General features: G+C 44.6%; 1 protein-coding gene across 1 annotated transcript in view; it reads right to left on the reverse strand.

Moving 5' to 3' along the window:
- The window catches only part of LOC126285146 (uncharacterized), a 663,374-nt gene that overhangs the window by 117,276 nt on the left and 519,663 nt on the right, over window positions 1-26,435 (reverse strand). The window contains exon 4 of the mRNA XM_049984462.1: window positions 20,442-20,692. Within this exon, the coding sequence (XP_049840419.1) occupies window positions 20,442-20,692 (251 nt within the window). The remainder of the gene's footprint in view (window positions 1-20,441; window positions 20,693-26,435) is intronic.

Genomic DNA, 26,435 nt, shown 5'->3' on the forward strand with positions numbered 1-26,435 from the left:
TGGTCACTTCATGTGAACCTTAGGACCGTTCCTTCTACAAGACCAAACAATCTGGCTCAGTTCCTAGCAAACTGGACGAGTTGATAATTATATTCGGCATCGCACCATCCATTGTTTCTCTAAATTGGTTAATGGCTTAGTTCGTTTGAAAGCCGTGTGTGGCTCGTGTTCCTACCATCTCTTACTTAACATTCCGTTTTTGCCGTACTACCACCTCGTTATGTTACCTTCAATTACTTGTGTCACTGAGTTGCTGCTTTGCCTGCCCGTGAGTGGCAACAGCAGCGCTTATCGATATAAGCCTGCCGTATTATCTTCGCTGGGCTGCTGTTACTTCCCGGTCGTCGTGAGTCGACCAGTCAGTTGGAAGGTGCCAGCAGTTAGTTCGGACCTGGCAGTGTTTGAGTTGGCACGCGGCACAAGTTCAGTCGCGGAGGGGCAGCAGTGAGGTCCGGACCACCATGACTCGCCCGACGGTTGCCCACACACATGATTAGAGTGGGCACGACTTTGGTTGGTCGTCGGTCTGTCGTCTTGCCGGACGACGTGTATTTGGCCGGCGATTGCTTATGAGTTGGCTCTGTGTGCTGACGCGTGATTCGTCCGTGTTATTGTACAGTCACTGCCGTTAGCATTGTCTAGTTCTTCGTGCAAGTGTTCGTGAAACTGTGAGTAGTTTGTGTGATTTTGGCTGACAAATTATTTTAAATGTTGTCGGCGTACTGGCTCTGAGCAGTCGGTCGGTTGGCGTGGAGCAGTGAGGAATGCTCGGTGGGGCGTAGTTTGGCCGGGGCCCGCTGGCGGTCTCTACACAGTGTCGGAGAGTGTGGCGCTGTTCCTACTGCTACGAGGTCCGTGGCTCACCGGCCCTGGACACGAAAGTTGAGTTTTGATTTCATCTACCAGCAAGTCAAGACTGTTCACATTGTGTCGTTTGGAGTTCGTTGTCGGTTGTTGGGATATTCCCGCAAGCAACAACATGGTTTTCAAGTTGGAAAATTCTTGCCACCTTCCGGTGGAGTTTCACTGTATTTGATCATTTGAATTAAAGTGCACCAGCGGAATCTTCTGCCTTGTGGCCGTTAACGTTCCTGTTACCTGTCCTGGGCGTTGACGTAAATTTCTGGTAGTGTAGTTTCCTCATCGTGTTGCTGCTGTCCAGCAGTGTGGTTTGACAACTCCGTGGGTGATTGGTTGTGGGCGCCAATATCTTCTACGTTGTTACGTTGAACTTCCTGTTGTGCTCTGGTCGGGTGAAGTGGAAGTTATCTTGTCGGTGGGTCCACTGACTTTCGGTCGGTTGGGATGTCGTCGGATCGTGAATTGTTGGCCCGACTGCCTGTGTCACCCAATCGAGGGTTTAGTGTTTGAATTACAGGCCAGCCCTTGTGTGGACTGCTTTATTTTTTTATTTTTTTCTTGTTGTTGGTACCAGCCGATTTGAATTTAAGTTATTTACTTCAACCTATTGAATTTTTAAGTCTTCGGCCTTCAGCCGGTTTTAGTTTCAGCTGCTTTTTCTTAAGGCCTTCAACCTAAAATAAAGAACTGCTTCACGTAAGGACTTTGGTATTTTAAAAAAATGTTTTGGAGTTTTAAGTGTTCGGCCTTCAGCCGATTTGAATTTAACTTGTTTACTTCAGCCTAACTAAAGAACTGTTTTCAAATGGTTCAAATGGCTCTAAACACTATGGGACTTAAGATCTATGGTCATCAGTCCTCTAGAACTTAGAACTACTTAAACCTAACTAACCTTAGGACATCACACAACACCCAGCCATCACGAGGCAGAGAAAATCCCTCACCCCGCCGGGAATAGAACCCGGGAACCCGGGCGTGGAAAGCGAGCACGCTACCGCACGACCACGAGATGCGGGCAAGATAAGGCTTGCCTTTTAAATTTCTGATTATGCCTGCGTTTAAGTTATTTGCCTTCAGCCGTTTCTAAATTAAAGTGGCTTTCAGCCGGTAATTATGTCCCAAAGATTAAAGCCCTCTATTTTAAAAAAAATTGGGCTCTAGTAATGTTTGATCAAATAATAAAGTTGTATATTCGAGTGTAACTGACAGCCCCTTATTTTGGCCCCTTTCCACAACTTATTCTATCTGTCCTGTCCTGCGAGTTAAGCACGGCACTTCAGGCAATTTCCTTCACCACCTTATGCCACCCTAATCCTTCATATCTAGGTTGTCTTCCGTCTTCAGTAACCTCGACGTCGACGCAACATGAAACTCTAATCCTGTTTCCTCCCGAAAGAAAACGACAAATTTGTTCCCCATTGAACCCAGCGTTCCGTTCTGGTGTTGTCCATCTTAAGGACCGTAGATAACGTTGTGAAGACACTCGTTATAATCACTTTAGCGTAAAACCACTAATGTTTGCATGTCTGTGCTAGCCATATGTATACAAGCACACAAAGTCACACAATAAAAACAAAGTTATACGCACGAGAAGTCCTCGTCTTACTTTTCGACAAGATATAGGGCGAGTATAAAAGCTTTTGGCTATACCAGTATGGCTCTGAGCACTATGGGACTTAATATCTATGGTCATCAGTTCCCTAGAACTTAGAACTACTTAAACCTAACTAACCTAAGGACATCACACAACACCCAGTCATCACGAGGCAGAGAAAATCCCTGATCCTGCCGTGAATCGAACCCAGGAACCCGGGCGCGGGAAGCGAAAACGCTACCGCGCGACCACGAGCTGCGAACATAAACGCTTTTAGACGGCATTTACAGTAGACCAGTGTTCGAAAACAATTACAATGTCCAGTAACATTAATGTGACTACCTGTCCACAGCCAGAATAACCACCTTTTGCATTACGTACCGCTGCGAGACGTGCAAGAAGAGCCAGTGAAATTTTGGAAGGTGCCGACTCAATGTGGAGCCACGCCAGCTGCCCTAGGCTTCTCGCTTGGAGATTCATGATGCGAACAGCCCTTCGGGGTGGTACCACAAATTCTCGATTGCGTTTCGACGTGATTTGTGGCCAGGGGAGCACGGCAATCTCATCCTGGTGCTCTGCGAACCAATCACGTGTACTGCCGGCTTCGTGGCACGTCGCATTTCCCGCTGGGTCACGCTTTATACCCCCCACAGTGAATGGTCACTACAGCTTGACTTCGAACATAGAGGTGGTCCAATTAATGTGACTGCACCGTCTGGCTGGTCGCCCCCTAAATGGCATAGAAGAGGTATTAGAGGTGATGCAAATAGAGAAGAAAGCAAGAAAGCTTGACGTACTAAAAACAGGAACTCTGCGAGGTTGGTTCGAAAATTTACTTAATTTACGAACGGAGGAAGGTGATAAAAATTTCTTCTGTGATTTTTTGGATCTTTTTTAAGTTTAACGTTATGACATATGTGAGCAGTTTTCGATAGATAACCATTGGTATTCATGTACCTTGTCATACATTTGTAATGGTACGGAACAGCTGATGGCTCAGTGGAGTCTGCTGGAGCCGTATACATGTTTAATGCTAGCCTGTGCTCGGAGAGGCAGCTGATCGGACTTTCATCTGTTGTCACTTGTGTTTACCGCTATAGAAATGGAACGCTTTGCTGGATGACCAGCTGAAATGGATAAGCGGAAGAGAGAATCAGGTGTTACTGTTTCAAAAGCAAGACGAAGAATTCATGTCCAAATAATATTGTTTTTATTCTGTGACTTTGGGTGCTTTTTCAGTGCATGTTTATGTAGGGTTAACACGGACAGCCAGACGATGGGAGCTTGATTCCCTAAACACGTTGCTGAGCATTATGACTCCAACATAAGCGGCTGTACGACAAAGTAATTATAGCCCGTGTTCTGTTTTTAGTGACCCCTATAACTCTGAAACAGCGAACTCTACATATAACTTTAGTAGCTCCCGTAGCATTCACAGAAAATTCAATCCATTTACACGCCTCCTTCATGGAGAAAGAGTATTCACAAACAGCGCTGTACGTAGTGACATTATTAACGACTGTGGAATGGAGTATTAGTCATTTGAAGTACGGATCAGGTTCACTGATCATCCAGAACATTATGACCTCCTACCTAATAGCTGGTATGTTCACCTCTGGCACGGATAGCACCGGCGACGCTTCGTGGCATGGAGGCAATGGGGCCTTGGTAGATCGCTGGAGGGAGTTGTCACCACGTCTGAACACACAAGTCACCTAATTCCCGTAAATTACGGGTATGGGGCCGACGAGCTCTGATGTCACGTTTAATCACGTCTGAGATGTGTTCGATACCGTTCAGATCTGATGAGTTAGGGGGCCAGCACATCAGCTGCAACTAGCCACTGGGTTCCTCGAACCATTCCATCGCCCTCCTGGTCTTGCGACATGGTACATTATCTTGTTGAAGTACGCCACCGTCGTCGGGAAAGATGATCGTCACGAAGGGATTACGTGGTCTGCAACTAGTGTACAATGCTCCTGTGTCGTCATGGTGCCTTGGACGAGCTCCATTGGGCCCATGGATGCCCAGGTGAATGTTCCCCATAGTACAATGGGGTCGCCGCTAGCTTGTCTCCTTCGCGCTGTACAGGTGTCAAGGAGCTCTTCCCCGGATGACGCCGGATTCGCGCCATTGCCATGATGAATTTATGAGACTAGACAATGCTCTGACACTGCGCCATAGTACAGGGCTGATGTCACGTGCCCATTTCAGTCGTAGTTGCCGATGTGGTGATGGTAGCATTGGCACCTGCATGAGTCATCAGCTGCGGAGGTCCATCGTTAGGAATGTTCGGTGTACTGTCTGTTCAGACGCACTTCTACTCTGCCCTTCATTAAAGTCTGATGCTGGTCCTGCCACAGTTCGCTGCCTGTCCTGTTTTACCAATCTGGTCAGCCTACAACGAGGGACACCTGTAATGAGGGGTGGCTGCCCATCACCACGACGTCTGACGGGGTTTCACTTTAGTCTCACCACGTGTTGAAGACACACATCGCAGCGCTCCTCCAACACCCGACAAGTTGTGCAGTTTCAGAAATGAACGTGCCGAGCCTCCGAGCCTTCACGACCTGCTTTCCGTCAAACTCGGATTGATCGCGCGCCTTCCCCATTCTACACATGGACAACACGCTCACTGATAGCACAAACAATACAGGACGTTACAAAAATGTACCACCAAACTTTCAGGAAACATTCCTCACACACAAATAAAGAAAAGACGTTATGTGGACATGTGTCCGGAAACGCTTAATTTCGATGTTAGAGCTCATTTTAGTTTCGTCAGTATGTACTGTACTTCCTCGATTCACCGCCAGTTGGCCCAATTGAACGAAGGTAATGTTGACTTCGGTGCTTGTGTTGACATGCGACTCACTGCTCTACAGTACTAGCATCAAGCACATCAGTACGTAGCATCAACAGGTTAGTGTTCATCACGAACGTGGTTTTGCAGTCAGTGCAATGTTTACAAATGCGGAGTTGGCAGATGCCCATTTGATGTATGGATTAACACGGGGCAATAGCCGTGGCGCGGTACGTTTGTATCGAGACATATTTCCAGAACAAAGGTGTCCCGACAGGAAGACGTTCGAAGCAATTGATCGGCGTCTTAGGGAGCACGGAACATTCCAGCTTATGACTCTCGACTGGGGAAGACCTAGAACGACGAGGACACCTGCAATGGACGATGCAATTCTTCGTGTAGTTGACGATAACCCTAATGTCAGCGTCAGAGAAGTTGCTGCTGTACAAGGTAACGTTGACCACGTCACTGTATGGAGAGCGCTACGGGAGAACCAGTTGTTTCCGTACCATGTACAGCGTGTGCAGACACTATCAGCAGCTGATTGGCCTCCACGGGTACACTTCTACGAATTGTTCATCCAACTATGTGTCAATCCTCATTTCAGTGCAAATGCTCTCTTTACCGATGAGGCTTCGTTCCAACGTGATCAAATTGTAAATTTCCAGAATCAACATGTGTGGGCTGACGAGAATCCACACGCAATTGTGCAATCACGTCATCAACACTGATTTTCTGTGAACGTTTGAGCAAGCATAGTTGTTGATGTCTTGATTGGGCCACATGTTCTTCCACCCACGCTCAATGGAGCACGTTATCATGATTTCATACGGGATACTCTACCTGTGCTGCTAGAATATGTGCCTTTTGCAAATACGACACAACATGTGGTTCGTGCACGATGGACCTCCTGCACATTTCAGTCGAAGTGTTCGTACGCTTCTCAACAACAGATTCGGTGACTGATGGATTGGTAGAGGCGGACCAATTCCATGGACTCCACGCTCTCCTGACCTCAACCCTCTTAACTTTCATTTATGGGGGCATTTGAAAGCTCTTGTCTACGCAACCCCGGTAACAAATGTAGAGACTCTTCGTGCTCGCATTGTGGACGGCTGTGATACATTACGCCATTCTCCAGGGCTGCATCAGCGCATCAGGGATTCCATGGGACGGAGGGTGGATGCATGTATCCTCGCTAACAGGACATTTTGAACATTCCCTGTAACAAAGTGTTTGAAGTCACGCTGGTACTTTCTGTTGCTGTGTGTTTCCATTACATGATTAATGTGATTTGAAGAGAAGTAATAAAATGAGCTTTAACATGGAAAGTAAGCGTTTCCGGACACATGTCCACATAACATATTTTCTTTCTTTGTGTGTGAGAAATGTTTCCTGAAAGTTTGGCCGTACCTTTTTGTAACACCCTGTATATGCGTGTGTCTCACTAGCAGTCATTCCTCTCCAGGTGACGCTGCTGTCGCCTATCGACAGTAGATCGCTGGCCATAATGTTCTGGTTAAACAGTGTATGTTGACTAGATGCGCCCTGCATACCACACGGAGAGTGGGAAATATCACTAACCTGTGATATCCATGCTGGGAAGAGATAATTACGAAGTAGCCACCGTATTACGGCTATCTAGTTAACACCGTACACGCAGCTGGAAACGGAACCGTGAGGGAAGCATCACAAGTGCTGTCGATAGCCTCGGCAAGAACTTGAGGTGCGGGGAGTGAGAGCTGGGATAGCGACGAGGCAATTTCTGTGGCACGCGAGGATCCGCCCGGCCCGATGATATACGGCGATCACGTGTCGGATTCCGACCGCATAGCACGCGATCTGCAGGTGCTCCATAAACCCAAATTACCCGCTCCCTGCTGGCAGGGAGGTTAAGGAGCCATCACGAGGCGCTATTCGCCGAAGCTGTAGCAGATACGAAAGTCTTGAAGCTATAAATCTCCTTGTTTAATAGTGGCTGTGAAATATTGAGTAATGGTTGCGAAATACTAACACCAGTTATCTACTAAAGAACAGAATGACTGGTAGGGGAAGAAGGAGAAACCCAATTTTAAAGCTTTTGTAGCTTTATATATCTGCAGTCACTAGCGACAAGCAGTTATCTTGATGGAGACCACCAGTGAGAGCAGCCGATTAGATTAGATTAGATTAATACTAGTTCCATGGATCAAGAATACGATATTTCGTAATGATGTGGAACGAGTCAAATTTTCCAATACATGACATAATTAAGTTAATTTAACAACATACGTTAATATAACAACTTTTTTGGGTTTTTTTATTTTTTATTTTTTATTGTTGGTAGTCTTAGGACGCAGCCCGTGGTCACGCAATGAGCCGGAGTTTAGTGAACAAAGCTTGGAAATGTGTACATTATACAGGGAGTGAAAAGTGTTAGTACAGAGATTTCTATTTACGCAGTGCACTGAACAACTTTACATCAATATGTGATTCTTTTGCAGATTAATAACTATAGCTATTAGGGGCAGTATGTTTATTAACTTGGTTAGTGGTACGATTCAGCTCGACAGTGAGATTATAGTGAGGCAGAAAATTTCGTGCCTATTTAATTAACGAGGGTTACTTACATTACGTGACGCAGTTTCAAGGGGATCGGTCTACTGCAGAGGCAACTGCACTGAACAAGTCACGACATGTGGCGTTAAAGACCGGTCGGATACCACGCACTACTGTTGATGAAGGAGTAGACATTATAAAAAAAAAAACAGTTGTTAAGCCGCATGGGCCCAAAATGTTTTCGATGGTCCTTCTGTTTTTGTAGGAGTAGTAGTGAACTTTACTTTTGCTTTTGCAGTAGACGGCAAATCATCGAGTAAAACTGAAGTGATATCAGGTGTTCCCCAGGGAAGCGCCCTGGGACCTCTGCTGTTCCTGATCTATATAAGTGACCTGGGTGACAATCTAAGCAGTTCTCTTAGGTTGTTCGCAGATGATGCTGTAATTTACCGTATAGTAAGGTCATCCAAAGACCAGTATCAGTTGCAAAGCGATTTAGAAAATATTGCTGTATGGTGTGGCAGGTGGCAGTTGACGCTAAATAACGAAAAGTGTGAGGTAATCAACATGAGTTCCAAAAGAAATCCGTTGGAATTCGATTACTCGATAAATAGTACAATTCTCAAGGCTGTCAATGCAATTAAGTACCTGGGTGTAAAAATTACGAACAACTTCAGTTGGAAAGACCACATAGATAATATTGTGGGGAAGGCGAGCCAAAGGTTGCGTTTCATTGGCAGGACACTTAGAAGATGCAACAAGTCCACTAATGAGACAGCTTACACTACACTCTTTCGCCCGCTGTTAGAATATTGCTGCGCGGTGCGGGATCCTTACCAGGTGGGATTGACCGAGGACATCGAAAGGGTGCAAAAAATGGCAGCTCGTTTTGTATTATCGCGTAACAGGGGTGAGAGTATGGCAGATATGATACGCGAGTTCGGATGGATGTCATTAAAGCAAAGACGTTTTTCGTCGCGGCGAGATCTATTTACGAAATTTCAGTCACCAACTTTCTCTTCCGAATGCGAAAATATTTCGTTGAGCCCAACCTACATAGGTAGGAATGATCATCGAAATAAAATAAGAGAAATCAGAGCTCGAACAGAAAGGTTTATGTGTTCGTTTTCCCCGCGCGCTGTTCGGGAGGGGAATGGTAGGGAGATAGTATGATTGTGGTTCCATGAACCCTCTGCCAAGCACTTAAATGTGAATTGCAGAGTAATCATGTATATGTAGATGTAGATGCGAATAATGAAGCTGTTTCACATGGCTGCAGTTGGATTACCTTGGCTATTGTTCGTTGTGGTTCTGTCGTAAGCATTGATAGTCTGGAGAGTTTCTATGCACGTGACGTTATTAGTTGTTGTATTCTTCAGATTAGTGAGGTGTCTGATAGGGATATTGGTATATCTTACCTTAGTGCTAGTATGTCTCTTGTTGCTTCCACTTACAATCATCTTTAGGTTGATAAGTTCAAATGGCTCTGCGCACTATGGGACTCAACTGCTGTGGTCATTAGTCCCCTAGAACTTATAACTACTTAAACCTAACTAACCTAAAGTCAACACACACATCCATGCCCGAGGCAGGATTCGAACCTGCGACCGTAGCAGTCGGACTGTGCGCGTAGAACCGCGAGACCACCACGGCCGGCGGTTGATAAGTTAGTGGCGATTTATGTAGGTGTAAAGGTGACGGTGTGTGTGGGAATATGAATGTTGTTGGTGCTTTAACTCTGTACTGTCATAAATAAAGTCAATGGCCTTGAAAAAAAATAACACGTTGATCTTGCCATAAGCCGAGGAGCGATTCTTGTTGCAGCTTTCAGGGGCATCTGGGATGCTCCCTGTGTGAGGCACCCCTGAGAATATCTGTCTGTCGCAGTCCATGAATATCTCAAGGAATGTGTTTGTGAAACTAAGTGAATGAATAACAAGACAAGAAATTAAGTGAGATTATGCGACAACTGAACGTGGTATGGAAGTCTATCACATTCAGTTCTAGGCATAATCTCATTTAATTTCTTGTTATTCATTCCCTTAGTTTGACAAACGCAGTCCTTGAGATTTTCGAATAGCATCGTTTTATATTTTCAATAACATAATGCTTTAGTGAATAATGAACCAACTGCTGTATAAACGTCGTCAAGAGTGAACAATTCAGAAACTTTTACACACAGTGTGAGCTATGTAATATAAATTATCTTGTCCATACCATTAATTCAGATACTAATGTCGATGCACGGAGAAATAATTTACGTTAAACGAACAAAATGTGGACACATTCCCAGTCAAGCGTATGAAATTCTTTCCTTTGAGTGCAAAGAAATACTGTTAATTATAAGCCAAATCCAGTGAGCACCTTGTTGCTACGAGGTACGTCAGAAATCGCCAAACACGTGGCAACCCTGGTCTCAGAGCACCGTCCTTAGTGAATTCCGGTGATGCTATGAGAGGGTTCTGGAAAATGTTAATATTTATAGCCCTAAATAAAGAGATTTAGAAATATTACGACGTCTAAGTCTTATTATTAGTATCATTGTTTAACATGCTTTACTAAACACTTTAATGTTGTGTATGTCATATATTTCTACAATTAAGAAAAGCTACGATTTTAACTTACAGGTATGGCTATGCGAGCGTGTAAATGGTATGGCTATGCGAGCGTGTAAATGTGGGGAATCTTGTTTATTTAAGTTATTTCCGCCTACGCAAGGGAAATCGGGCTGTTATTGATTTATTTTTATCAAATGGTTCAAATGGCTCTGAGCACTATGGGACTTAACAACTGAGGTCATCAGTCCCCTAGAACTTAGAACTACTTCAACCTAACTAACCTAAGGACGTCACACACATCCATGCCCGATGCAGGATTCGAACCTGGATCGTAGCAGTCGCGCGGTTCCGGACTGAAGCGCCTAGAACCGCTCGTTCACCGCGGCCGGCTTATTTTTATCCTCGAATACTGCTCCCTTACGGTACCGACGAGGTTGTGCATTGTACTATGTCCCAGAGTCTTACTGCAGTGGGAGCTTGACTTCCTGGCATCGCCAGCGTATCCAGAGAGTTCTTTTGGGCAGGGGCAGACGCAGAACAGTTCACAGTTTAGGGTAGGAGGGGAGGCTCTTAGGCGTATGGAAACCGAGCATCCTAGGGGGACAATTTTGATGGAAAAAGTTTCAAGACTTTTATTGAGGACCAAGATAGTTAACTTTAACATGGGAAGTAATGGCTCGAAACGTACAGCTTTCACGTTGCACGTAGAATAGCACAACACACGTCTCTCTCTAACAGCTGCTCCTTGTCCACTACAGTTGTAACCCGTGCCAGTGTGTCGACCTACGGTACCACAGGGGTATCGTAGATCAAGGATTTCATCTGGTCCCACAGGTAGCAGAGTAGAGGGTTCAATCTGAGAAAACATGCAGGCCAAACAATCAGGCCACCATGACGGAAATCGTTGGTACAGGTGATCTCGCAACACACATGAAAAAAGAGGTGGTGCGTCATCAAGCTGGAACTACCTGTTTTGACGCACATGCAGCTGAACACCTTCCAGGAGCCCATACAGCAGGTCGTCAAGGAATCGCAATTACGTGGCGCACGAACACCCAGACAAACCTGGAGGAACTGATCCATAGACGTAGTAAAAGCAACTTTCTAAGGGAGAAAACTCCGAAAGAAATGCTAGTGTACTGGGATACCTCAAGGTGGGGATCGCACAATCTTCGTGTGTTGGTGACAGGTAGGTATCCTGTAACGCGGGAACTGTAACTTCTAAAAATAAAACAGAAAAACGGACGTATTTTTTGATGACGACAAATGGGAGGAAAACGGTAAACATCGGTAGCAGTCTCTATGAAATTTGGATTGGCAAGGACGCCTAAAGTAAAACCGGATATGATCATGCTTTATTATGGTGAAGACTGTTTCCCTTTCTGCCTTACGTAAATAAATTTACTGTAGTTCGCTGGTTCCACATGTGGACTTAAGAAACCGTGCGTGGTTTTTGTTGACAGCAGGTAGGATCATGCTCTGAAGCTGAAGGCCCATCAGCCTGAGGAGACTCCCATTCAAGCAAGCAATTGAAAAGTATTTTGTTTTAAACATAGCTTCTAATTCTTGGTTTCCTTACCATTATCCAGACTGTTAGTTTTCATGCTATTTTATTCCATGAAATTGAGCTGAGGCGTACAGAAATTGATATGTTCATAAATACAGGGAATAACTACATTCTTTTTAGAAATGTTGAGGACTTGTAGTGAGGACCAAGACTGATGCGTTTAGCTTAGAAACTCATCCCTGGAAACGTACCTTTTTACCATTACACACACACACACACACACACACACACACACACACACACACACAAAATACACACGTTGAAATCTCCCGCATTTACAGGCGCCACTGACTAGGGTATTACGCACGTCACTCACCGATCAGCTGATGTCCTATGTCCGCTACAGGTTTGTTTGCATGACATTTATTGAGTTTGTGACCTGCCCAGAGAGGTTTGTGAGCCGTGCGTGGTTCATGTTCTGCCATTTATTCTTTAACATCTTGTTTTTACCGTACGGCCACCTCTTCATTTTAATTTCAATTACTGGAGTCACTGAATTGCTGTCTTGCCTGCCCGTAAGTGGCAGCAGCAGCACGTCTCGATATTAGCCCTGCCGTATTATCTTTGCTGGACGGCTATTACTTCCCCGTCGTCGTGTGTCGTGGGGGAAGATCGGACCTGGAGCGGTTGGAGTTGGAACGTGGCAGAAGAACAGTCTGGACGTAGCAGCAGTCGGGGACGGAACGCTAGGGAGGCGCGGACAGCCAGTATTCGCCGATCGCTTGCGACACAGGATGAGCTGTCCGACGGACGGAGATGGCAGCGGGATCGACCGTTGGTCGGTCGTCCAGTTGGTTGCCTCTTTCGGCGACGTCCGTTTGGTCTTTTGACCGTTTCTGAGCCTTGTCACAGGGTCATATTGCTGGATGTGGCTCAGTTCCTTCTTGCGCGGAGACGCCGTGGCCAATGGGCGAGAGTTACCTCTGCATGATTGGGTCCGAGCCTGTATGCCCGGATCGCCGTGTCTCCCAGTTTCCGACGGACATCGGGTTGAGTCGGGTTGGAGCTGCAGTGAGCTCCGGATAGGCAAGACTCGCCCGACCGTTGCGGACACACATAATTTGAATGCCAACGACCCTGGGTGGTTGTTGGTCTGTCGTCTGGTCAGACGACGTGTGTTTCGTCACCGACCGTCCTTTGGTTTTGTGTGTGTCCGCCTGTGAGTTGTTGTAATTCTTCATCAGTGATTCGTTTTACGAGTGTTCGAGTTTCTTGTGGCAGCGTTTCGTGCAACCCTGTGTGCCCTGTGTCAGTTCGACTGAGCAATGCTTTAAATGCTGTCTGCGTACTGCAGTAGCCAGTTGGTCGGCTGCGACAGAGAAGCGAGTGGGTGTTTTCGTACCGTGTTGATGCTGTCCGCCACGGCGTGTAGTTCCACAGCCATTATGATGTTCATGGTGTCAGTAGTTATTGTGCCTTGGCTTATTAACAAACCAATGTTTTAAGACGAGTGTTACTGGTCTCTTCGCCTGGCTGGCATTTTGGTTATAGCGTATCTGGTGTGGCGACCGAAATCAGGTAGTTGGTTGGTTCGTCAGCTGTCTGTCGGTTGGATTGCCTTCCGATTTAGAGATTATTGGTCAGGCTGCCTGTCTCGCCTGAACGGGCGTTAGTGTTACAATTCCAGGCCGACCCTCGGAAATTTCTGAGTGCCATTCCGTGTGTGTTACATAGTAACTTCCCTGTTAGAGTTTTAGTTATTTGGTTGGTGTGCAACATTCAGCCGGTTTTTATATATCCTGAATTAATGTTTCTGTCTTGCCCTTTAGGCATTAGATTGTTATTTTTGTATAGGGGCCTTCATCCGAATTTTGTATGAAAATTTTTTCAGATACAGCCTTCTGCCTTTTAAAATTGAATCTCTCCTTTCTAGGGCTTAAGCCGTTAAATTATTTGCTGGTGTGCGGCCTTCAGCCGAGTTTTAATATCTCTTAAATTAATGTTTTTGTCTTGCCCTTTGGCATGAAGTGTTTTAAGATAAGGCCTTCTGCCTTTTGATTGTAAATCTTATTGCTTAATATGCGGCCTCCAGCCAAGTTCCATTAAAATTAAACTGCTAAGGCCTTCACCCTGTTTAGATTGAAGATTTAGCAAATATTTTTGGGTGAAACTTCCAAAAGAATCTTGTATTTCAATTTCTTGCTTAGGCCTTGTGTCTCGGATTTTGAGTGTTGTCTACAGCCGATCTAGAGTTAATCAAGGAAGGTCGATTTAAGTTTTAAGTGTTTTTCATCCTTGTTGTAATATTGTGTATTGATAAATAAAGTTTGTATGTTTAGTGCAACTGACAGGAAGTCATTTTGGCCCCTTTGCACAACCTAATCTGCTCTGTCCTCCTAGCTCAGGCGTTTCAGTTTGTACCTGCTGTCGTGGTTTGTGGTCTTCGTGCATACTTTTAATTCCTAGACTGTAGTAATTATTCACTACAGTAATATCAGTACAAGTTGTACGTAGACTTCACTTTTATGTGTTACTGTTCATTTGTCGAATACGTCAACGTGATGTTAGTGTATGGCGAAGCTCGATGCAGTGAGAGGGCTGCTCGCCAGCTGTAAACGGAGCGTTTTCCATTTCGCCAGAGAATTCCGCACTCCCTCTTTGCTATGGTGTACTTTCGCCAGCACCAGGGCCAACTGAGGTGCACCGCGGCGGCGGCGCTGCCCACCAGATTTCGAAGAGGCTATACGCCACGCAGTGCAAGAGAATGCGGCGACCAGTACCAGAAACAGAGCTGGTAGACTGAATGTGGATCACTTAACAGTCCGGCGTGTTCTGCATGAGCAGCAGCTACGCTAAAACTACCCTCAGAAGGTACAGGTAATGGAGCCACAGGATTTTGCATCACGAGTCCACTTCCCCAGATGATTCTTGCGCCGTTGCGTGGACCAACCCGACTTCTCCCGGATGAATGCAAGTTCACCAGGGAATGTGTTCTCAGTTCCCACAACATTCATGTGTGGTTTGATAAAAACCTGTATGTTGTGCGCCACAGTGGATTTGGGGGACATTTGGGCAGGGTTCCTGCATGGACCTTCTTCTTCCACATCTCACGGGCGCCACCTACTTGAGATTACTTGACGACCTGCTACATGAGCTCCTGGAAGGTGTTCAGCTGCATGTGCGTCAAAACAGGAAGTTCCAGCATGATAACACATAACCTCATTTTTCATGTGTATTCCGAGATCACCTGGACCAACGATTTGCGTCGGGTTGGCCTGATTGATTGGCCTGCATGTCCTCCCAACTTGAACCCGCTACTCTGCTACCTGTGGGACCAGATGAAATCCTTGATCTACGAGACCCCTGTGGTACCGTAAGTGGACACACTGGCGTGGGTTACGACTGCAGTGGATGCTGCTGGACCGGGGATTACTGATTATGCATGCCGGAACATCGTACATCGGTACCATTTCTGTGTTGCCTCCAGTAGCCTTCATTGGAACCAGAACCAGACAACAAGTAGCAGTTGTTAGAGAGGGACGTGTGTTGTGGTATTCTACGTTCTGCGGAAAAGCGGTACGTTTCGAGACATTAGTTCCCGTGTTAACACTTTCGGGATGCGAGGCCCGTATACTTGGCCCGATTTTCGCGTCACACACCCAGCGCAGTATCTATGGACTGGCTTGGATTGTCGACACGGGACGGGGCGCATCCTGACAAAAGGGTAATTGTTCTGGCTAATTTCAGGTGGGGATGTCTTCATAGCAAAGAAAAGAGGAGAGACACCAAACACTCATTTGTAGTTTCGGAAGAGTCTCGTCAAGGAGCTTGTGAGCGGCGTCAGAGCTCAACCAACCCATCGAGGAAGATGCCACGCTCTCAGCATGGTGACCTACACAGGCTGGACGGCCTGTAGCACGCTATCACAAGAATAGACACCGGAAAACAGGGTGACTGTGTCGTTTGTAGTGATCGCTCAAAGCCAGGAGGACGCAAACGGTCACCCTTTTTTTTTTGGGAAACTTGTCCGTCCAACCCTTCTCGTCGCGTGCCTGAATGCTTGAACAAGTATCACAAAGTAGCAAAGTACCGAAAGGACTTGTGAAATATGGTTGCCTATCGAAAAATCGATATGCCAAAGTTGTAAAGTTTGTTTTAAGCAAATTTTATGACGTTTTGTAGTTTATTGACATAAATTAAAATTTTCATCCCTCAAAATGGACGTTTTATTTTCCTTCCCACAAACGACCCATAAGAGATAAAATTGTATTTTATATGTCGTCTTAAAGCTAAAACTTTAAAGAATAAGATACAACTATTTTTAATATGTCTAATTCAATGCTTCACCTCTCAACTAAAAAATAGTAACAAAAAATCAAATCTTTCATTTCTTCTATTTTAACACCACCGCCTAGTTAAAAAGTGCGCGATATGGAGTATGCCAGTAAAGAGCGTGTTTTAATGTTCATTTGCAAAAAAAAATATACACCGATAAGTGAAAAACTGTAGATTTTATAAGCGACGAAAGAAACCTAAGGGATATGGAACCCGCACAGCGCCACCGAATTGCTCCGCTTTGGGGAAACGCTCTCAGTCCCGAAAGAGTTAAAAGTTAACTGCCTTGTACGTCAATATAAGTCTTGAAAGTCTCTAAAGGGAATTTAGTTACATCTTGTGCAAAGACTTCTACTATGTTTCCTCGGGTAATATTCAGGATCTCACATGCCCCCCACCGCCTCTTCCCCACTTGCCCTTGGATCTGCGCCTGTCAAGTCCACGATTTGACGTGGAAACATCATCTGCGTAAGTACATGATAAAAATTCACATGTCGTGTACTGATACACGTGGCACGGCATCAGCGTACACAGCCTCGGAATGTTATTTTTGTTGTGGTCTACAGTCCTGAGACCGGTTTGATGCAACTCTCCTTGTTACTCTACCCTGTGCAAGCCCCTTCATCTCCCAGTACCCACTGCAACCTACATCCTTCTGAATCTACTTAGTGTATTCATCTCTTGGTCTCCCTCTACGATTTTTAACCTCCACGCTGCGCTCTAGTACTAAATTGGTGATCCCTTGATGCCTCAGAACATGTCCTACCAAGCGATCCCTTCCTCTAGTCAAGTTGTGCCACAAACTCTTCTTCTCCCCAATTCTATTCAATACCTCCTAATTAGTTATGTGATCTACCCATCTAATCTTCAGCATTCTTCTGTAGCACCACATTTAGAAAGATTCTATTCGCTTCTTCTCTAAACTATTTATCGTCCATGTTTCACTTCCATACATGGCTACACTACATACAAATACTTTCATAAACAACTTCCTGATACTTAAATCAATACTCGATGTTAACAAATTTCTCTTTTTCAGAAACGCTTTCCTTGCCGTTATCATCAGTTATTTTGCTCCCCAAATAGCAAAACTCCTTTACTACGTTAATTGTCTCATTTCCTAATCTAATTCCCTCAGCATCACCCGACTTAATTCGACTACATTTCATTATAGTCGTTTTGCTTTTGTTGATGTTCATCTTAAACCCTCCTTTCAAGACACTGTCCATTCCGTTCAACTACTCTTCTAAGTCCTTTGCCGTCTCTGACAGAATTACAATGTCATCGGCGAACCTCAAAGTTTTTACTTCGTCTCCATTAATTTTAATACCTACTCCAAATTTTTCTTTTGTTTCCTTTACTGCTTGCTCAATATACAGATTGAATAACATCGGGGAGAGGCTACAACCCTGTCTCACTCCTTTCCCAACCACTGCTTCCCTTTCATGCCCCTCGACTCTTATTACTGCCATCTGGTTTCTGTACAAATTATAAATAGCCTTTCGCTCCCTGTATTTTACCGATGCCACCTTCAGCCTTGGAAGAGAGTATTCCAGTCAATATTGTCAAAAGCTTTCTCTAAGTCTACAAATGCTAGAAACGTAGGTTTGCCTTTCCTAAATCTTTCTTCTAAGATAAGTTGTAGGGTCAGTATTGCCTCACGTGTTCCAACATTTCTACGGAATTCAAACTGATCTTCCCCGAGGTCGGCTTCTACCTGTTTTTCCATTCGTCTGTAAAGAGTTCGCTTTAGTATTTTGCAGCTGTGACTTATTAAACTGATAGTTCTGTAATTTTCACATCTGTCAACGCCTGCTTCCTTTGCGATTGTAATTATTATATTCTTCTTGAAGTCTGAGGGTATTTCGCCTGTGTCATACATCTTGCTCACCACATGGTAGAGTTTTGTCAGGACTGGCTGTCCCAAGGCCGTCAGTAGTTCTAATGGAATGTTGTCTACTCCCGGGGCCTTGTTTCGACACATGCCTTTCAGTGCTCTGTCGAACTCTTCACGCAGTATCTTATTTCCCATTTCATCTCCATCTACATCCTCTACCACTCCCATAATATTGTCCTCAAGTACATCGCCCTGTATAGACCCTCTATATACTCATTCCACCTTTCTGCTTCCCTTCTTTGCTTAGAACTGGGTTTCCACCTGACCTCTTGATATTCACACAAGTGGTTCTCTTTTCTCCAAAGGTCTCTTTACTTTTCCTGTAGGCAGTATCTATCTTACCCCTAGTGATATGCGCCTCTACATCCTTACATTAGTCCTCTAGCCATTCCTGCTTAGCCATTTTGAACTTCCTGTCGATCTCATTTTTGAGACGTTTGTATTCCTTTTTGCATGCTTCATTTACTGCATTTTCATATTTTCTCCTTTCATCAATTAAATTCAATATTTCTTTTGTTACCCAAGGATTTCTACTAGCCCTCGTCTTTTTACCTACTAGATCCTCTGCTGCCTTCACTACTTCATCTCTCAAAGCTACCCATTCTTATTCTACTGTATTTCTTTCCCCCATTCTTGTCAATTGTTCCCTTATGCTCTCCCTGAAACTCTGTACAACCTCTGGTTTAGTCAGTTTATCCAGGTCACATCTCCTTAAATTCCCAACATGTTGCAGTTTCTTCAGTTTTAATCTGCAGTTCATAACCAATAGATTGTGGTCAGAGTCCACATCTGCACCTGGAAATGTCTTACAATTTAAAACCTGGTTCCTATACCTCTGTCTCACCATTATATAATCTATCGAAAAGTGTCAGTATCTCCAGGCTTCTTACATGTATACAACCTTCTTTTATGATTCTTGAACCAAGTGTTAGCTATGATTAAGTTGTGCTCTGTGCAAAATTCTACCAGGCGGCTATCTCTTTCATTTCTTAGCCCAATCCCTATTCACCTACTACGTTTCCTTCTCTCCATTTTCCTACTGCCGAATTCCAGTCACCGATGACTATTAAATTTTCGTCTCCCTTCACTACCTGAATAATTTCTTTTATCTCATCGTACATTTCATCAATTTCTAAATCATCTGCAGAGCTAGTTGGCATATAAACTTGTATTACTGTAGTAGGCATGGGCTTCGTGTCTATCTTGACTACAATAATGCGTTCACTATGCTGTTTGTAGTAGCTTACCCGCACTCCTATTTTTTTGGTTCAAATGGCTCTGACCACTATGGGACTTAACTTCTGAGGTCATCAGTCCCCTAGAACTTAGAACTACTTCAACCTAACTAACCTAAGGACATCACCCACATCCATGCCCGAGGCAGGATTCGAACCCGCGACCGTAGCGGTTGCGCGATTCCAAACTGTAGCGCCTAGAACCGCTCGACCACCACGGCCGGCTTCTATTTTTTTATTCATTATTAAACCTACTCCTGCATTACCCTATTTGATGTTGTATTTATAACCCTGTATTCACCTGACCAAAAGTCTTGTTCCTCCTGCCACCGAACTTCACTAATTCCCACTATATCTAACTTTTACCTATCCATTTCCCTTTTTAAATTTTCTAACCTACCTGCCCGATCTGACATTCCACGCTCCGATCCGTAGAACGCAAGTTCTCTTTTTCCTGATAACGATGTCCTCTTGAGTAGCCCCCGCCCGGAAATCCGAATGGGGAGCTATTTTACCTCCGGAATGTTTTACCCAAGAGGACGCCATCATCATTTAACCATACAGTAAAGCTGCATGCCCTCGGGAAAAATTACGGCCGTAGTTTCCTCTTGCTTTCAGCCGTTCGCAGTACCAGCACAGCAAGGCCGTTTTGGTTAGTGTTACAAGGCCAGATCAGGCAATCATCCAGACTGCAACTACTGAAAAGGCTGCTGCCCCTCTTCAGGAACCACACGTTTGTCTGGCCTCTCAACAGATACCCCTCCGTTGTGGTTGCACCTACGGTACGGCCATCTGTATCTCTGAGGCACGCAAGCCTCCCAACAACGACAAGGTCCATGGCTCAAGGGAGGGAGGGGGGGCGGGGGGCTGCGTAAGTACATGATAAAAATTCACATGCCGTGCACAAATGGACGTGGCACGGCCGTAAGTGTACACAGCCTCGGTATAAGTATGCTGAATTGACGCATACACAGACTTTGCAATCCATTCCAATTGTTTGTTATTGACTCTTTATCAGTTGTTGTGAGTTTTTTTTTTTTTTTTAAGTAACAAGAGGCAGTACGACGAGGCACAGTAAGGAGACGGGCTGGCTAATTCCGCGTGCGGCCACACCTGAGTGTTGTTGTCATCGTCGTGGAGCAGGGCGGCGCGCGGGAACTCCCTGGGGTCCTGGCCGCGGTGCCGGCGCGGGTGCCCCTCGTCGCTGCGGTCGGTGGAGTCGCAGCAGCAGACGTAGGCCGTCCACAGGCCGTCCTTCAGCTCCATCTGCCAGACGGTGTCGCTGCGGCCGCTGCGCGCGCCGTACACCGCCAGCGAGCGGTCCTCCGGCCGGCGCGCCTCACTTCTGCCGCACAGCACGATGCCTGCACCCACACACACACACACACACGTACCAGTTTCAGCCGCGGCTAGCGTCGTGCCTCAGGTACGGACTCAGCTCTGCTACACTGCGGTGCCACCTTAATACACAGGACCATTATAAAGTCTACGGAGTATGAAATATGTCAATAGGGAACCAAACAGGCCATGCAAAATATTTATAAGCTAAGAAATATGTAAAGAACATACTGCATGATACCATGGGGAAGCATATGTTGACAACGTCTAGTAGACAGAAGAAGAAGTTTGATAATTTGATACCTAATCAGACTGTTCGGCTTTTAGACGTTTCCCGGACCGTTATCAATTTGTCCAAACGTTCGTTATCTGACGATGAGACATCTGTGCTTGCCAAGGGAGGAAATTTTGCTGTTTTGTGTCCACGGAAGAAATTATAGCCAGTGTACAAGCAGGAATTCGCAGTGTAGATTCTGTTACAGCTGAAGAAATCCGTATAGAAACAGTGAGAATATTAGCCAATGCAAAACCGCCGAAGAGTAATATAACTGTGGGTGAGAGAAGAGCTTTAAAACTCATGAATGACGACGACAGTATTTTGATTCTCCCAGCTGACAAAGAAAGCGAAACGGTGGTTAAGGATGTGTCCGACTATCAGAGAAAATTACGGATCTACTGGATCCGCAAGTATATAGGAAGCTGAATAAGGTCCCCACTAACAACGTTCTCAGAACTGTGTCGCGGTTAATAAAAAAAAGTCCTCCATTGAAGAGAGTGTACAGAAAGGTCTCTGCAATTCGGTTGCGCTACCACCGAGGCTTTATGGCTTGCCAAAAATTCATAAAGAAAATGTGCCGTTAAGACCGATACTAAGTGCCATTGGTTCGCCTAACTACTCGTTAGCGAAGTTTTTGACTTCGCTGTTAAAACCACATGTGGGCCGTTCGGGCTCTTATATAAAGAATTCGACACATTTCATCAGCAGATTGAATGGCGTAGCGGTCCAGTCGGAGGACGCATTGGTCAGCTTCGATGTGGTATCGCTGTTTACCATGGTTCCAGTTAATGATGTATTGCAACAGCTGGCTCGATTTTTTCCTGCCGATATTTCAGAACTGTTTAAGTGTTGTTTGACGACCACATACTTCAAGTGGAATGAACAGTTTTATGAGCAAACGGATGGCGTGGCTATAGGAAGCTCCCTAAGTCCCGTAACTGCAAACTTCTTTATGGAGAAATTCGAAGAACAGGCCTTAGGTACTGCCAGCAAAAAACCAAATGTATGGTTCCGATACGTGGATGACGCGTTTGTGCTGTGGAGACATGGTAGGGAGGAACTAAGCCGGTTCCACGAACATATGAACAGTATAAACTCGAGAATTCAGTTTACAATGGAGGAGGAGGTAGACGGCAAATTACATTTCCTCGATGTGCTTGTTTTTAGAAACGAAAATGGTAGTTTGGGCCACTCAGTATACTGCAAACCCATGCACACGGACCGTTATTTGCACCGGGATTCGAACCACCACCCACAGCAGAAGCGGAGTGTTATCAAGACGTTAGCGGACAGAGCTAGAAATATTTCTGAACCTGAGTTGCTCGACGCTGAGATGGAACATCTCCACACTGCACTAATGATGAACGGATATTCGTCCGCCGAAATAAAACGTGCGTTGAGACAGCCACGCAGAAATCATACTGACGTCCAGGCTACTGCAAAATCTAAGGTTTTCCTGCCGTTTGTTAAAAATGTAAGGGAAAGAATAGGGAGGCTTTTGACAAAGCAGAATATTACCGTAATTTACAAGCCCACCAGGAAGATACAGGAATACCTTAAGCCTGTCAAGGACGCTCGCAAACCATTGGAAAAAGCTGGGGTGTATAGGATCCCATGCAGCTGTGGAGATGTTTATGTGGATACCACCAAAAGAACTTTTTTTAAACGTTTGGAAGAGCACAAGGGAAATTGTAGAAAAGGATGAACTGAACGATCTGCTGTTGCGGAGCATGCTTTCCAGCCAGGGAACCACAATATTCGTTTCGAGGAGACGCAAGTACTAGCGGCCACAAGCGGATATTACGAAAGGCTCTACAGGGAGGCAATCGAAATCGCTAAACACCCTAATAATTTCAACCGAAAGGAGGAGGGCGTGAAATTAAACGGTATATGGATGCCGGTGTTAAAGAAGATGTGTACCACCCGTCCACTACTGGGTGAAGGCAACGGCGATCGACGGCGACAGACAGCGGCCAATTGCACTGACGTTTTCAAAACACGTGACGTCAAGCCGCGGCGCGGGAGCGCGCGGACACGGAATTTAGCAGCAGTCAGTAGCGAGCCAGTGGGTTTGTTGGACCTTCCATCGAGCTACAGACCCCCTTGAAGATGTCTCCCGCAATCGGAGACGAAACGTTGGGAATTGACACAGAATTCATCAACCGACCATGGCATAACAGCCCGGATAATTATAATGGACATGATATTTCCGGCCGTGAAAGTCTACATGTTAAGAAAAATGTTTTGTAAAATTGATTTAAGTTCTTTGCATATCGATGGTGACAGTGAAGTATCCGCACCAAGCTCTTTGTTGGTGGGAGAGCCCGCGCATTGATACATAGGGAGCGGGGCGAGAAGCGCGCAGCATTGTCGACAGAACACTCTTGAGTCAACCTTTGTGCAGTGAAGTTGTGTGTAGAGACAGAGCGGTGTGCCTGTTCGCCACTAGCTACATATTACTCGAAGAATGCCGGCCGGTTTAGCGGAGAAAAAGATTGAATAACCAACAAAAGAGTAACGTTCTCCGAGTCGCGGTGTCAAATGTCAGGAATCTGAAGTTGGCGGATGTAAGACGTGTATATTTCTATTGTCTATTGTCAAACCACAATTTATGAAAGATGTTTATATTTTATTAATAGGATTAAGTAGGAATGATTAATATTTGTCATGTTGTTGTTGTTGTCTTCAGTCCTGAGACTGGTTTGATGCAGCTCTCCATGCTACTCTATCCTGTGCAAGCTGCTTCATCTCCCAGTACCTACTGCAACCTACATCCTTCTGAATCTGCTTAGTGTACTCATCTCTCGGTCTCCCTCTACGATTTTTACCCACCACGCTGCCCCCAACGCTAAATTTGTGATCCCTTGATGCCTCAAAACATGTCCTACCAACCTATCCCTTCTTCTAGTCAAGTTGTGCCACATACTTCTCTTCTCCCCAATCCTATTCAACACCTCCTCATTAGTTACGTGATCTATCCACCTTATCTTCAGTATTCTTCTGTAGCACCACATTTTGAAAGCTTCTATTCTCTTCTTGTCCAAACTAGTTATCGTCCATGTTTCACTTCCATACATGGCTACACTCCAAACAAACACTTTCAGAAACGACTTCCTGATACATAAATCTATATTCGATGTTAACAAATTTCTCTTCTTCAGAAACGCCTTCCTTGCCATTGCCAGTCTACATTTTATATCCTCTCTACTTCGACCATCATCAGTTATTTTGCACCCCAAATAGCAAAACTCCTTTACTACTTTAAGTGTCTCATTTCCTAATCTAATTCCCTCACCATCACCCCATTCAATTTGACTACATTCCATTATCCTCGTTTTGCTTTTGTTGATGTTCATCTTATATCCTCCTTTCAAGACACTGTCCATTCCGTTCAACTGCTCTTCCAAGTCCTTTGCCGTCTCTGACAGAATTACAATGTCATCGGCGAACCTCAAAGTTTTTACTTCGTCTCCATGAATTTTAATACCTACTCCAAATTTTTCTTTTGTTTCCTTTACTGCTTGCTCAATATACAGATTGAATAACATCGGGGAGAGGCTACAACCCTGTCTCACTCCTTTCCCAACCACTGCTTCCCTTTCATGCCCCTCGACATTTATGACGGCCATCTGGTTTCTGTACAAATTGTAAATAGCCTTTCGCTCCCTGTATTTTACCCCTGCCACCTTTAGAATTTGAAAAAGAGTATTCCAGTCAACATTGTCATGTTGAAAATAATTGTGGTAGCAGGGAGTGTCGGCACCAGAAAGCATTGTTGGCAGGAGAGACCGCACTTTAGCGTTCGTAGGAAGTCACTAGTAAGCGAGAAGTGAAGCGAGTCGGTAGCAGGTCTGAAGCGAGAGGTTGAGAGGAGGTGTGTGCCTGCCAGCCACTAGCTATGATTTACAAGAGATTATAAACGGATGTCCAGAAACATCAGCTAACTATTATCATAGAATATATTATGGAATTATTTTTTTGAGAAACTCAAGACTACTGAAGGTACGTTTGCGCAATGTTAGTTAAAAGATTATTGTAAAAAGTAAGTCCCATTGAAACGTTTGTAAAATCATTTCGTTCAGAATACAATTAATTTTTGCCAGCAATATTGCATTACTGATTATAATCCATCCCAAAAACCATCAACGTAAAACTTGGCAAAATTTTATTGTTGTCAAGAAAAAGGTTAACTCTGAATTACGTAACGTCAGTCAAATTAATTAAAGAATAACGTCAGCTTTGCTATTAAAGAATAACGTCAGCTTTGGTAATAAATACAGCCCCTTATTATGACAGCCCACCAGCAGCTAATAAAGTTTAGTAAAACAGAGTAAGTATATTCATGTCGCAAGTTCGATGTAGCTGTCAGATGGCGATCCAGTAAGAGCAAAAAAGGTAAGAAACAGTTTTGGGTTATTGCAGATAACGACTGAGGGACACGACGACGACACATTCTATGTTCCGTCGAAACAATCATAAAATCACTTTTAATAAACAGCAATTAAATTTGTATGCGAAGATTGAGAAAGAGAATAAATTTCAAAGGGAAGAGTTCGTTCGTTATTATTAAGCAAGAGACAGAAATCCTACGGGAAGCTTTCATAGGTTATTGTAGAAGCGAAGGTTGCGTAAGAAAAGAGATATAGAGGAGACGGGAAGGTTTCGCGGAGAAGATAGAAAATCTGAAAATGAAAATTCTAAGGCAAAGAATTGGGTTATGGAACTACAAGGAAATGAAGAGATACACTTGAAGTTTTCTGAGGTTATAGATACTGCGATAATGAGAGCTCGGCAGGCAGTTCAGTTCAAAAGGAATGGACAGCTCTAAAAAGGGCAACCACAGAAAGTGCAAAAGATATAACTGTGAAGAAATCGTGGGTAACGGAAGAAGTACTTCAATCGATACACCAAAAAGGAAATACAAAAATGTTCATAAAAATTCAGGAATATAGAAAAACAAGTCACTTGGGAGTGAAATAAGTAGCAATTACAGGGAAGCAAAGACGAAATGACTAGAGGAAAGATGTGAAGAAATCTAAGAAACAATGGTTGTCGAAAGGACTGGTTCAGGGAATAGAGAAGTCAAAATAACCTTCGGTGAAATTAAAAGCAGGGACGACAATATTAGGAGGGAAATGCGAATTCCACAGTTAATTGCAGAAGAGAGAGAGAGGATAGATGGAAAGAGTACAATGAAGACCTCTATGAGGGGAGGACCTCTCTGATGACATGACTCAGGAAGAAATGAAAGTCGATGTCGAAGACGTACGGTTCCAGTATAAGAGTCAGAATTTAATAGCGCTTTGGAAGACCTGAGATGCAGCAAGTCAGAAGGGATGGATAACATTCTTAGGAATTTTTGAAATTATTAGGGGAAGTAGCAACTAAGCGACTATTTGTGTACATAATTTATAAATCTGGAGTCATGCTATCAGCCCTTCGTAAAAATATCTGTATCATCCAAGCAATTCCGGGAAAAAGAAAGGGAAACA

This window comes from Schistocerca gregaria, chromosome 8 (assembly GCF_023897955.1).
Source record: "Schistocerca gregaria isolate iqSchGreg1 chromosome 8, iqSchGreg1.2, whole genome shotgun sequence".
In the NCBI taxonomy this organism is placed as follows: Eukaryota; Metazoa; Arthropoda; class Insecta; order Orthoptera; family Acrididae; genus Schistocerca; species Schistocerca gregaria.